Source organism: Eurypyga helias, unplaced genomic scaffold, assembly GCF_000690775.1.
Source record: "Eurypyga helias isolate BGI_N326 unplaced genomic scaffold, ASM69077v1 scaffold28697, whole genome shotgun sequence".
Classification (NCBI taxonomy): Eukaryota; Metazoa; Chordata; class Aves; order Eurypygiformes; family Eurypygidae; genus Eurypyga; species Eurypyga helias.
The window spans coordinates 19814-33629 of NW_010261552.1; the positions used below are offsets into that span (position 1 = coordinate 19814).

The window sequence follows — 13816 nt, forward strand, 5'->3', positions numbered from 1 at the left end:
ATTGTAGTGGCAAGTGCTAAGTTTGTGCGTTCACTCTTTGTTGGCAGAAAACTGGTGGTCTGTACTTGAACCTCCCTTGTTCCTCAAGATAGTAGAACTCTACAAGGATGTCGTAGTCCACCTTTTGAAGCTGTGTAAGATGGGTGTTCCGGCTTCTGAAAGAAGAATACTTACCAATTTTCTACACACGGCTTTCAGAGTTCTGGAAATACTTCATAGAGTATGTTTACGCCAATTTTAACCAATCACTTACCTGTTTGTTTTTGTCAGTGTCAGTGTGCTGTGTAGTTGTTAAAAGAAGATGTTACTTGAGAGTTTTAAATACTTAGACTTAACATCTACAGAGTTATCTTTAGTTGTTCCATCTGGACCTATGAACCATTGGAATTTTGGGTTCCAATCTGACATGGTGGTGGAATTCCCTATTTTCTTGGGAACAAAGGCTGGCCCAGTCAATTGCATCTGTGAGTTGGAAATAATTGACTCTTAGGCTTGAAATGATACCTTGCCCTGGAGGGCAGGACAGCTCTGCAGAGGGATCAGGACAGGCTGGATCAGTGGGCCGAGGCCACTGTGTGAGGTTCAACAAGGCCAAATGCCAGGTCCTGTCCTTGGGCGACAACAACGCCAGGCAGCACTACAGGCCTGGGGACGAGGGGCTGGAAGGCTGCCGGTCGGAAAAGGACCCGAGGGTGTTGATTGACAGCAGCTGAGTGAGTCAGCAGTGTGGCCAAGAAGGCTGAGGGCATCCTGGCCAGCATCGGGAACAGTGTGGCCAACAAGGCCAGGCTGGATGAGGCTTGGAGCAACCTGGTCTAGTGCAAGGTGTCCCTGCCCATGGCAGGGGGGTTGGAACTAGATGAGCTTTAAGGTCCCTTCCAACCCAAATCAGTCTGTGATTCTATGGTCCCCCTGCACTGAGTACTGGTGAGGCCACATTTCAAATCCTGTGTTCTGTTTTGGGCCCCTCGCTGCAAGAAAGACACTGAGGGGCTGGAGTGTGTCCAGGGAAGGGTCTGGAGCACAAGTCCTGTGAGGAGCGGCTGAGGGATCTGGGCGTGTTCAGCCTGGAGAAGAGGAGGCTGAGGGAGACCTTATCGCTGTCTACAGCCAGGAGAGTGAGGATGCAGAGGGGTAGGGGTTGGTCTCTTCTCTCAGTAAAAAGTGATAGGATAAGAGGAAGCAGCCTAAAGTTGCACCAGACACGGTTTAGATTGGATATTCCGGGAATACAAGTGTACAGAAACAAGTATTTGTTCCATTACATACATGAACATGGATATTTGTCATTGTCCCTCTGAGATCATACGATGTTTCAAAGTGGCAGCACTGTGTTGTGTGATAATACATGCTCAGTTAATCTTGTGGGATTGTGAATAATCCATGTGTCCATATCTTTAACGTTGATTTTTTTACCTTCTTGTGGGCACTGTTGTTTTTCTAGACTTTTTTTTAGTAGCTGGGTATCTGTGGCTGATGTATCAAATGCTTGAACATTATGGAAAATAGCCATTTGAAAACTGTTATACAAAGTGCTAATAAAAAATAAATTGCACTTCAGGTAAATGAAAGAGGACAAGTTATACAGTATGACAAGTTTTACATTCATGAGATACAAGATTTGATAGATATCAGAAATGACTATGTCAACTGGGTCCAGCAGCAGGTATTTGGAATGGTAAGTTGTGTTGGATTTAATTTGATTTCTGTGGGTTCCACACTCCTCCCCTCCCCCTAATTTTGTTTTGGTTTTGTCCCTTTAGAGAAGCCTGTAGATTCTCTAAATATGGGCACTTTTGTTTCATAAAAATACCCTCACAGATCACTGAACAGGCTCATGTTAGGTATTAATTAAGGTAGGATTGTTAAATAGGTGTGCTTCTTGTAGGGTGTGGAGGTATTCTTAGGGCTGGCACTGTTCAACATTCTAGTCCATCAATTGTAAAGTGATTTAGAATGTGGTCACTTGAGACTTGCCATGCCAAAAAAGTTAGGAAAATGATAATTTAGTGTAGGAAAACAACCTGAATTGCTATGTAAGATAGGTGCAGAAAATAAAGCTAGAACTGTTTCAGAAAACTACACCTAGAAGCATAATAGGGAGTTGCAGGGGAGAGATAATTAAGATAATTTTCTGCTTTGAGTGTAGCTACAAGAACTGAGGTAATTAATTCATGGGTCTGTAAACAGAAGAGTGGTAAGTGGGAGTAAATTCATGGCTGTGCAGAGAATTAGTGAGCTGGATCAGGTTTTGCCACGCAGTTCTTTGACTTATGCCTTGAAAGAATATTGAGTAAAGGAATATGCTTTCTCTAGCCACCTAGACTGTGTTTTTCTGCAGCAGTGTCTGGAAGGTCCCGAACCCTACTGTTGCTGTGTTTTATGAACACAGAACAAGCAATGCTGTCTACTAAAGAATTAAATTTGCGATGCAGAACAACAGTAGTGAGATGGGGTGGCGTAGAGAAATGATGAGTCAGTCTTCGCAGTCGTGACAGACGTCGTTTCAGCCAAGCTTGTCTGAAAAGATAACCGGGGTGTGATGTAGGCTGGTGCTGGTAGCTGAGTGGGGCGGCATGCTAAATGAGGTGTAGAAGGTAGGGATAAGCATTGCACGGCCTTGGAATTAGAGACAGGTCTGTATGTTTGAAACAGAGAGGGGTATGCCTGTGAGGGGTACAGAAGAGGTGGAATTTAGAAGATTATGACCGTTGCAACTGCTTTAAATGGATGTAAACAAACCCAGATTGCCTATGTCATGATCAGAGAAAACAAAACTAAATATGGAAAAATGAACTGGAAAAAGGCTTTGTAATGAAAGTCTTAAGCTCCATTTGTTAATTAAATTGTAAGATTGAGCAGTAGCTTGACATTACTGAGAAAATACTAGATAGTGGGTTTCCCTTTAATCATCATTATTTTGTCATGCATCTGTGCAGTTTTCAAGTTCAGCAGAAAAAGTTATTTTGATTTATTACAGGACTGAAAGAAACTCCATGGCCTTAGTCAGATCTCCTTTGTAAATTATTTTGATGGCCTTTTCCTGCCGTCATATGCACTGGTTGCCAGTGCTCTTGCTTTTAAAAGAAAAAACCCTACTTGCCTATTGAATCCATAATGATAAATCAAAATTTCTGTTGCTAGTATAACTTTTATTGTTATATCTTAGGGTAGAACTGTTTGCTCAGTTCCTTGATTAAAACATGCAGGGGAAAATACAGAAGAAAGTTGAATCTCAGAAGTATTCAGGGTATTCTTAGAAAGAAACTTGGAAGAAAAAATGTTCTAACAACAACAAAATGAGTGGTAGAAAAACTGAATGTACTAAATAACAAACTGTTGATTTGAAGAGGTGTTCCTGAGACATGGCTTAAATGAGCTGAGGAAAACCATTTGAATTAGGAATAAATAATTGTAGATAGAGCAGCAATAAAAAATTACATAAAACTACCTGTGACAAATGGGAGAGGTAAATCTGATGTTTCCTGTAGGAATTAGGGATACAGATAGAAAGCAAAGTATTCTGACCATGGCTTTCTGTGAGCCATGGACATCCTACATCTATCTATATATATTCAAATATATATATATTCAAATTTAAAATTCATTAGCGTGTCATTACTTTTTATTGTTTTTTTGTTTTCTGCCTGCTAGGTGGAAATAAATTTAGCTTTCAGCAGAGGGTAAGGAGTGTAACACAGCACCAGATGGATAACTTAGTTTCTTAGCAAAGTTAATCTAGCTTGTTGGGCAACTCTCCGCACAGCCCCAGCCATATGTATTGGTCTGTCTCAAATTTCAAGAGTCAACTGCTTTTCTCATGTCGTATCTTCTCAAGAATCATTTGGGTCTATGATATTGTATGTAAAGCGATGGAGTTCCTTTGTATTTTTCAATTCTTACTCATTAAAAATGTTTTGCATTTAATTTGACATGCTACAGTAATTTGAGAATGAAAATACATAGGTAAGAGCAGATGTCATTATTGTATGAAAGTAAACATTTAAAACATTTAATTTTTTTGCACTGGAGAAAACGTTACTTTAATAGTCCTTTTTTTAAAGGCTGATGTATAGGGTGTTGAAAGGTATGGTGCTATTAGAATGTTTATGGTTGATATTAATTTTTCAGTAAACATCCCTTTAGGGGAGAAGCTGTAGATAAGTATTTTTAATTCTGCATTAGAGATGAATATTTAATGCAGACACTAATGCTGCTTTTTCATCTTAATTATTGCTACCTTTGTGCAAATGCTGTCATAGGATGTCAACCATGGATTAACTGAGGTAAGATGGGTTGCAATCTGATTTCTTTTGCAGAATGTAAGGAAATCAGAAATATGAATATCAAGGGTTGTCTGATGTGTTCTGTTGGGAGTAAAGCTTTAAGTTAGCATGGCTGTAATCTGAAAAGGCTTCTGTGGGGCAAAAGCACATAATTCTTGTATTGCAAATTCAGAGCAGCATTTGAGAAAGACTGCTTTGATGTTATCCACTAGCTGTAATAAAAGTTCTGAAATCAAAATGTACTGAGTGAGTGTGGTTTTTGTGTGTTTTGGTTGGTTTGGGGTTGGCTTGTTTGATTTTTTTTGTTTGTTTGTTTTTCTTCCTGAAGTTACTAAACAATTGAAAATCTACTTAGTTTTCCTAAGATGCTTTGGTCCTGCATTGACAATGAGTAAAGATGTCTTTCTTTTTCCAATGAAATAGATGTATTAAATAAGTGCTATTGCAGTGGCTTCTATAACCATGACTGCATTTTTCAAATAAGCAGACATATGACGTGGTTCTTTCCATTCTAGATAACAGATATTCCTGTTACAATTTGCACATACCCCTTTGTATTTGATGCCCAGGCAAAGACAACTCTCCTACAAACAGATGCAGTCATACAGATGCAGGTAAGAGTCTCAGTTTTTAATGTTGTGCATCTTTACTCTGTGTAACCTCCATAAGATTCAGTGATCTAGTTTTAATCTCAGGGTATGTACATGATAGAATCTAGTGGCTTTGTGCATTTGTGGTCTCATTGTAATTAGGTTGTTTAATAATTGCGTACATTTCTAGGGAACTTATTTTCTTTCTGTGAACGAGATGACTTTTTTGAGATAAGAACCCCAAGCCAAACCACAAATCTAATCACCAACCCTCTCCAAAAAAACAACCCTCGCTTGCATAGGAGCACACTTGAAGTGATATCATCTGTCTTGTTAGAAGTAGTAGTCGGTGACAGTTACTTTTAATTTCGTACCTTGATGGATCTTAGGAGGTAGTGTTGTTCTTAAGATTGGTGGTATCAGAGAGGCAAACATCTCGCCACCATGTGAATATCTAGTGCACGCCTAATTTCTCATCCCATCTGTCACACCTCCTTCAAAATGCTGCTAGACTCCGAGGTCTGGTCAGTGTCTGCAAGGCAGTAGAAAAGAAGCTTGTCTTGACAATCTAGCACCTGCTAGGGATAGTGGGAGTAGGTTTCCTGAGCTTACAGTCTGCAGTAGTTTTTTGGCTTTTTTCCTGTTATATGCAATTATCTGCTACTCCTAATTTGTTCCCTTCTGGTTTAACTAGACACTTTCCTAGAAATTAAGTACTTGATACAAACACTTGTGTATCTTGACCCCTATCTCTTGTCTGGAGATACACTAGACAACCCTAAAGTAGCTGAGAGGATCTTGAGTGTTTTCATGATTCTCTAGATAAATTCACACTGGTTTCAGTTCTTTTTGTACATAAAATGCATACCTGTTCAGTTGCGGTAAGGGTATAATAAATCTCATTCTTAAAGAAGGGAAGAATGGGGGCTACTGCAAAAGTAACAGCAGTAAGAGCACCAGCCCCCCTCCCCATGTTTCTAATGTTTAACATAATAAAAGCTGTTGTTCTGAGTCTGAAATTAAACGGAAGAGAGAAGTCATGCTCAAGTAATGGGATTGTAGAGAAATACCAGTTTTCTTCCGTAGTTAGTAATAAACATACTTTGTTAGGCCTTTTAAAATGTCTGTGCAGAGTCAATACAAATGTTTGAACTTGGGGAAATGTTCATGTTGAATGTTTCTGCTAGCAATATTAAGTAGTATTAAACCACGCAAACTTTCAAGAGTTCTGCTCCATATTAGTAACATTTGCAGCAGTATTTTGGTTTTGAACAATTGTCACACAAAAACTATAATACAAATAAAATAGAGGAACAAATTGCTTTTCCCTCTGTGAATTAGTTCTTAATGGATGTTTTTGTGCCAGGTTTTTATAAAACAGCTTACTCTTCATTAGATCAAGTGCAGTGGATATTTGCTTCCTTTTGTTATCCAAAGTATTTTGACTGGAATGTCAAAAACTGTATTCTAAGTCTTCTGCACACAAGAGCATTGATGAGGCTAATGGTTAAAGGAAAAATATTTCCTGAGGTAAAAGGAATAGGAAGAAAATCTGGGCAAGTTCAGTAGCTCTCATGGTAGCTATTCCCATTCTGGGCTTCTGCACTTAAAACAAGAGTGATGAATATTTAATGTTGACAGGGCTCTTGTGTTCCCTACTGACACTTTCACTTTTGTTTTTTTCCAGATGGCTGTTGATCAGGCTCACAGGCAGAATTTGTCTTCTCTCTTTCTGCCAGTATTTGAATCGGTCAACCCATGCCTGATATTAATGGTACGGAGAGACAATATTGTAGGAGATGCTGTGGAAGTCCTAAGGAAAACCAAGAACGTGGACTACAAGAAGCCACTCAAGGTATTATCAGTACATGTTGCTCAAAGTGTCTTTCACTGCCGTGCAAGTACTTGAGAGTGTTTTTGGACAAATCTTGTTTGACAATCACTTTTTAATCCAGTGCTAACTGACTGTGTGTTTCAGGTTATTTTTGTAGGGGAAGAGGCTGTTGATGCTGGAGGTGTTCGCAAAGAATTTTTTTTGCTCATCATGAGGGAGTTGCTAGATCCGAAATATGGAATGTTCAGGTATTATGAAGAGTCCAGGCTGATCTGGTTCTCTGATAAGGTAGGGTGTGATCTCTAGTAATTGATTTTCTTTTAACTTACAATATTTATGTTAAGAATGTATGAACGCTGTAGTTTGTGGTAGTTATATTTCAAGAGGAGAAGCTAACGAATTTTCAAAGAACATTTATTTTTGTCATTGTTAGATCAAAACTTTCCCCCTCTGTTTTTTTCATTTCCTCCCTCCTTACCAGTTGTCCCCACTCCAGACAAGTTTGGTAGGAAGAAGTGCCATCCAGAGTAAACTGATTCCATGAGCAGAATCAGTAAATCCAGGTGGCAGAGAAAAATCCTTGAAGTGGCATGTTGGACAAGTCTTTCTGTGTTCAGTTTTCAAAAAGGAGAACTTTTCATTCAAATCAGATAGTTGTCTTTCAGAGGCAAACACTGACTAGGGTGGCTATAACACATGCACAGGAATGTTAACAATTCCACAGTTCTGTTTTAAGCCCTGGCATTAACTCCCAGGGAATCCAAATATCATAGAATCTTTAGGTGGGAAAAGACCTTTAAGATCATCAATAATACCGCCCCTGAACCATGTCTTTCAGCACCTAAAGTCAATAGTGAGCTCCTCCCTCCTCCTCCTCCAAATAACTTAAAATAAGTAGACATGTATTTAGGCACTGAGTAGTGATGTAGTAAGTCACTGACAACACCACAACCTTCCTGCAGTAGTTCCAGCAGTATGCATCACTTGTAACACAACATACGGTGTAGCTCAGCTTTTTTTTTAAGTAGAAAGAGCTCTATGTCCTTGGATTTCAGTCTCCCTCAGTTGGTTAAAACTTTATCTTGTTTTCCTCAGTACTTATGGAAACATGCATATTTAAAGAAAATGTAAATGAAACTCACATTATTCTGCACTGTACACTTTTCTGGACTCTGAGATTAAAGTAACTCTTTTATTTTAAACCATCTTGTCTGTTTTCTGTTCTTAGACCTTTGAAGACAGTGACTTGTTTCATTTGATTGGTGTTGTCTGTGGGCTAGCAATATATAATTTTACTATTGTAGACCTTCATTTCCCCTTGGCTTTGTACAAAAAGTTACTGAATAAGAAACCATCCCTGGAGGACTTAAAAGAGTTGATGCCAGATGTTGGCAGGTAAGCAAGAAAGAAAAACAAGTGTTACTAGGAAATTTTTAATTCAGCCTTTTTCTTTAAGAGCATAAAGAAAAAGTGTTATTTTCACATCAGCAGGATGAACAGCTCAGAGTAACTTGCAGCCATCATTGTCACTTGAGAAAGGATACGTGCTCTTGTTAGACACCTGCTTCTCAAGGCTTAGTTTTAGTATCTTTCTTCTGGTTTATTGTCCTACAAGAATTTTAAAGGAAAATACTATTTGAAATTGAAAAACCTTTGAGTTTTAGCCATTAATTTAAGTGTGAACATAGTTTTAGTTGTTTAGTCTATCAAGGAAATGTTTTTGCTCATTTTGGGCACAAATACATGCTAAATAACTGCCATTGAGTAGGGATTTGAATAGCACTAGCAGGTAGGAGGTTCAAACGAGTGGAGGTGGCTGGTCGATTGTCTTGGTGTTGTGAATGCTGAAGCTTTCATAGATTCAAGGAGAAATCAGATCAGTTAATGGAAGAGCCCATCAGTGGTTAGCAGGTAGGAGGTTCAAACGAGCGGAGGTGGCTGGTTGATTGTCTCAGGGTTGTGAATGCTGAAGTTTTCATAGATTCAAGGAGAAGTCAGACCAGTTAATGGAAGAGCCCATCAGTGGTTATTAAGTACTTGCCACCTCTGGTTTGGCAACCCTGTAGCTGAAGAGTGAGGTATGAATCTTCTCTTCACACCTGGCGATAATCAAAAGGAAATACCACTACAAGCAATGGCTTGAGAATTCCCAACACCGCACAAGGTGCAAGTCAGCGAGCTAATAAATCTTTCTAGTGTTACTTCATTTTGGTTTTTTAAACTTGAATTACGGAAGCATAAAGAATACTTCAGGAAAACAAGTTTATCTTTCTCTCCAAATGGTACACGTACTTTGTAACTTATTTTTCAGGGGAATGCAACAGTTACTGGACTATCCAGAGGATGACATAGAAGAAGCATTTTGTCTTAATTTTACTGTAAGTTTTGTATAGTGTTCCAAGTGTTTTCTTTACCAAGCCCATGCCATGTACCATAACTGCCTGTGGAGTGTTTGTGCAAAAGCATCAGCTGCCGATTCCCTTGAATTCTAGCATCTGTGTCTGCCATTCATGTCGCTGTTAGCTAAGTGGTGGGAAGAAGTACTCTGCACAGTAAATAAGACTTGTGCTATTTTTGTTTGTTTTAAATAGATCACTGTGGAAAACTTTGGTACAACAGAAATTAAAGAGCTTGTTCCTAACGGTGCTGACATTCCTGTAGTCAAACAAAATAGGTGAGTGTTACGGATTACAGGGTAGTTTGATGTTACTATCTGCCCTGGGAATCTAATTGGGCCACTATAAATATCCTTTGCCAAGCTGTTACACTAACAGTGGAGGCCAAACTACTACTATGTCTTGGGTTGTTTTTCCAAGTTGTTCTTGTGTATATTGTTAAAGTAGGTATTGTATTTAGGGATTTTTCAGCTGTGGAGAGTATCTAACTCCATGCAGAATGTGTAATACTTTTTTTCACTTTGAACTTGGAAGTATTTTGAAGGTCTTTGGGGCTCATTTTTTACTACAGTGGTTGACTTTTTGTAAGATTAAAAATGGTTGTGGTTCTACAGGAGTTATATATTATTGGGATTTAGTGAGTATTGATGAAAACTTCAACCTCGATGCCGTTGTGTGGCAACTGTTCATATAGGAAATACTATTTCAGAGAATTCTACCCTTTGTAGAGCAGATAATTGAATGTTATCGAGTGTTATTGTCAGAAGAGTGTGTGAGGGTTGGGGGGGGTTTCCCTTGGTCATGGGTTCTGTTACTTCTGTTTATAAAAGCAGCTCTCCCACACTTAGTTCTCTTTCTGTTCCTGGAGGATAGGCAGAATGTAACTGGTAGTGCTTTTGTCCCTTCTTGCAGAATACTACCATTTTCCTAGCTCTCTCTGTCCATTCCTCTGATGTATTCCTGTCTGTTCCTGAATCTTCATGAATTCTCCGTGCTTTTACTTCTCCCACAGTAAAGGGAGAATCGAATGGAAAGAGCTTATGCTGTCCATGGTAGGAACGAGGGAGAAACATGTAGGCATGTTTCCTAGAAGGCAGATGTTTTGAGCAACGTTTCTCTAACTAACTTGCTCTGTTGAAGAGTGATGATACAAGATCCCAAGGGTGTTATAAACCACATGTAGCCATGTGCAGTCGCAGTACCTCCCACAGCGAAGTGATTTTTATCCTCCTGACTGACCTACCATTAGCAACTGCAATCACCTCCTATACCTCTTGTGCTTTTTTAATCATTGACTCATACTGGGGTGTGGTGATACTTCGTATTAAACATGGAATATATGTTGTACTGTTGTCACCTGGTGTCTTGCAGCAGTGAAGTATTCCTGTTTCTCAAGATCCAAATATTCCATGATGCTTTAGTTCAGTTTTAAAAACAGTAATATGGAGTATAATAACGCTAATTATTTTATTGCTGTGAATTTTCTCTGGAGCAGCCTTTCCTTCCGCTGTTGGTATTACGCAAGTTAGCTGCTTCTCTGCTAATTCCGTAGCATGCATAAAATGCACGTCTCATTGCGTGCTGGAAGAGGAGGAGAGTGATTTACCACTCCAGGATTTTCAGTTCAACAACTTTAATAAATCTGTTGTTAGAATGTGTTTAGATGATTCTTTAAGTGATTGGTGGTGTCATTCAAATACTGTGGGTGTTGTTGAAAAGCGGTGGGTTTCCACCAGGAAATGTATGTTGGAGGATAACTAATCTGTGACTGAAGTCACTCTGCCAGTGTAGAAAAGAACAGTGTTAACTAGGATTGATTAAAATGGTAATTACCAAAAAAAAAAGAACAAACCCAAGATTATAACTGTAAATATCGTATGAGAACTCCTTGTACTGAAGCACAGATAACAGGCCATCTGCTTTTCAGTATCCCGGCTCCTATGCACTGATCTTTCTACTGTACAGGACTCAAATGTCTGTTTGAAGTTGATTTGCATTTTTAGCACAAATATGGTAATCCCTTTTATTTCAAAAAATACAGCAGCGAGTTTGACCAGTTGGTTTCCTGGCACTGCAGTGGAGTTCAAGCCTTGAAGCTTGTTGCCATTCAGTCCAATTCCCTGCAGCACATACAAATAAGAGATGTGTTTATAGTGCCTGACATAAATAACGCTGAACTTTAGTGTTTTCTGTTGCACATTAGGGACTCTGTCTTGGGGGGCGTGGTGAGGAAATACATTTATGTGCCATTTTCATTGAGGTTACCTTCACTGTGGTTGTAACGTGAAGCAGAGAATATAACATATTATGATTCTTTTTGCTTAACTTTGTGTGTTCTCTACAGAAATGGCTACTCTCTTATTGGTGAAGGGTGACACATGTTGGGTGGTTGGTTGGGGTTTTTTCCCCCCCCCCCTCAGCATAATTCTCTTTCTTCGTGTAGGCAAGACTTCGTAGATGCATATGTGGATTACATCTTCAATAAATCTGTGGCTTCCTTATTCAGTGCATTCCATGCAGGCTTCCACAAAGTATGTGGGGGTAAAGTTCTTCAGCTCTTCCAACCCAGCGAGTTGCAGGCAATGGTGATTGGGAACACAAATTATGATTGGAAAGAATTGGAGAAGGTAAGACCATACTTTGCTACTTGTTACATACATTTTTACATTTCAAGATGGAAAAACAAGATCTTAAAGTCTCATTTTGAGCTCTGTTTTTATTCATGTGACTTCCACCCTTGTTTGGACTAACTGTTTTTTTTAAAATGTCAGTGAATAAAGACACTAAAACATTAGTTACCTTCTTGCTTAAAATTTTTCCATCTAATTTCTAAAGGAAATCAGACTTGGAGAGGAAAAAAACCCATACGGAACCAAAAGGCAGCTGTGTACACTATGTTATGGTAGAAGGGGGAAGTGAACAACGATGCACACAGTTAATGACAGTATTCTTGATTTGCCAAAACTCAACTATGAGGCTTTGTCACTACTTTATTGGGATTGAAAATGCTTTGGAGTACATGCATCTGTCTATGGAGTTGAAGTCAGACTGATCTGCTGAAGGATATTGACCAAGGAAAACAGTAATAGGTCACTTGCAGTGTCCCTTTACACCAGCTGACTTTGTTCTACTTGAATATCAGGTTATCCTGCTAGTTCTGTGTGCAGACAGTAACCTAATTTCCTGCTCATTTTAGAATACAGAGTACAAAGGAGAATACTGGGCGGACCATCCTACAATTAAAATATTCTGGGAGGTTTTTCATGAGTTGTCTTTGGAGAAGAAAAAACAGTTTTTGTGTAAGTATTTGAAGCTACTTTGCAGAGGTTGCTAACTGAACAGGAGCACTGTGATTTCAGGCTTTTGCTGTAAGAGGACAGATGTTAAGTATTTGTCTATAACAATGTGATTAACTTCATTTGGAAGAAAATAATTGTAGCAGAAGAAACTGATTATTTGTCTCTGGTTTTGCTGGAGTTGCCCTGATAATTCTGGGTCGTGAGCAGTTACAACATCACAGTGGACCAGAGCAGCATTAAAAAAAAAAAAAAAAAAAACAAAACCCCAACTGCCTGAATTGCTAATGTCATTTAGCTGATGACTAGGATGGCTTTTTCTGTGTTTTGACCTAAGGTTCATGTCTGCTATTTTCATTGCACACAGATGGAATTTTGGAGTTATAACTCATTGTAAATACTCAGGGTAATGCTATTAGTGGAGATGTACAGGGAAAAATCCAAGTTATCGAAGCTTCTTGTGATCTAAACTCAACAAAAGCTCATTTACAAGTAGTTTCCAATTCAGATACATTTCTTATTGAACAAACTCATTCTCTGTCTTTAAAAGATGTTTGCAAATGCTCGATAAAGATAGAGCAAATGGATTTTAAATAACAAATTCTGATGCATGAAGAAATTCTCTCTCATATATGCTAAAATGAATTTTTTTTCCTTTGTATAGCACTTGCTGTGTTACAGTTAAGAGTCCATATGTGCAAACTGGAGATGGGCTTAAGTCATTGTTCCCTGTTTTTCAGATTGGAGCTGCATAGATGACACATACAGTGGTAGTCTTAAACTACTTTCAAGATCTTTTTCATTTGTTTTTTCTTGGCAGTGTTTCTGACAGGCAGTGATCGCATCCCAATTCTTGGAATGAAGTGTCTTAAACTAGTCATCCAACCAACAGGAGGTGGAGAAGGTTACCTTCCGGTAGCTCACACTTGCTTTAATCTTCTTGATCTTCCAAAATACACAGATAAAGAAACCCTAAAATCTAAGCTCATCCAGGCTATAGATCACTATGAAGGCTTCAGTTTAGTATAACTTCAGAAATGAGAGTTCTGTGTAACGTGGGATCATTAACTTTTTGTGTCTTGTGGTGGTAAATTCAGTGGATTAAATGATGGAGTTGATAATATAACAGATTACTTTCAAAAATGTTCAGTGGTACGGATATTCATGGGAGCCAAAAAAAACCCCATTTACAGAAGTGAGGAACTGTCTTAATACATACTTTCTTGTACAGAAACATGTGGATTTTGCCATCTTACAATAAAAACGGGAGTATTGTGATTGGGAGTCAAGTGTCACTGACATGAATTAACGTTCCACAATATGCGAATGATTTGGCGTGTGAGTGCATGAGAGACTCGCTTAAGTTTTCCAAGTCACTTAGAACATTTAACTTTTCCCCTGATAAATTCACTTG

At 38.7% G+C, this 13816-nt stretch overlaps 1 protein-coding gene across 3 annotated transcripts in view; it reads left to right on the forward strand.

Moving 5' to 3' along the window:
• Positions 1–13583, forward strand: part of HERC4 (HECT and RLD domain containing E3 ubiquitin protein ligase 4) — a 31487-nt gene extending 17904 nt beyond the window's left edge. Inside the window, exons 13-24 of one of the 3 annotated variants that reach the window (XM_010155416.1) lie at positions 48–220; positions 1562–1678; positions 4263–4286; positions 4802–4900; positions 6564–6731; positions 6855–6998; positions 7939–8105; positions 9022–9088; positions 9302–9384; positions 11550–11733; positions 12303–12405; positions 13223–13583. In XM_010155416.1, the coding sequence (XP_010153718.1) occupies positions 48–220; positions 1562–1678; positions 4263–4286; positions 4802–4900; positions 6564–6731; positions 6855–6998; positions 7939–8105; positions 9022–9088; positions 9302–9384; positions 11550–11733; positions 12303–12405; positions 13223–13431 (1538 nt within the window). In that variant the 3' untranslated portion in view covers positions 13432–13583. The remainder of the gene's footprint in view (positions 1–47; positions 221–1561; positions 1679–4262; positions 4287–4801; positions 4901–6563; positions 6732–6854; positions 6999–7938; positions 8106–9021; positions 9089–9301; positions 9385–11549; positions 11734–12302; positions 12406–13222) is intronic. The other 2 variants (XM_010155417.1, XM_010155418.1) reach the window with 2 other exon arrangements.
• Positions 13584–13816: the final 233 nt, after the last annotated feature.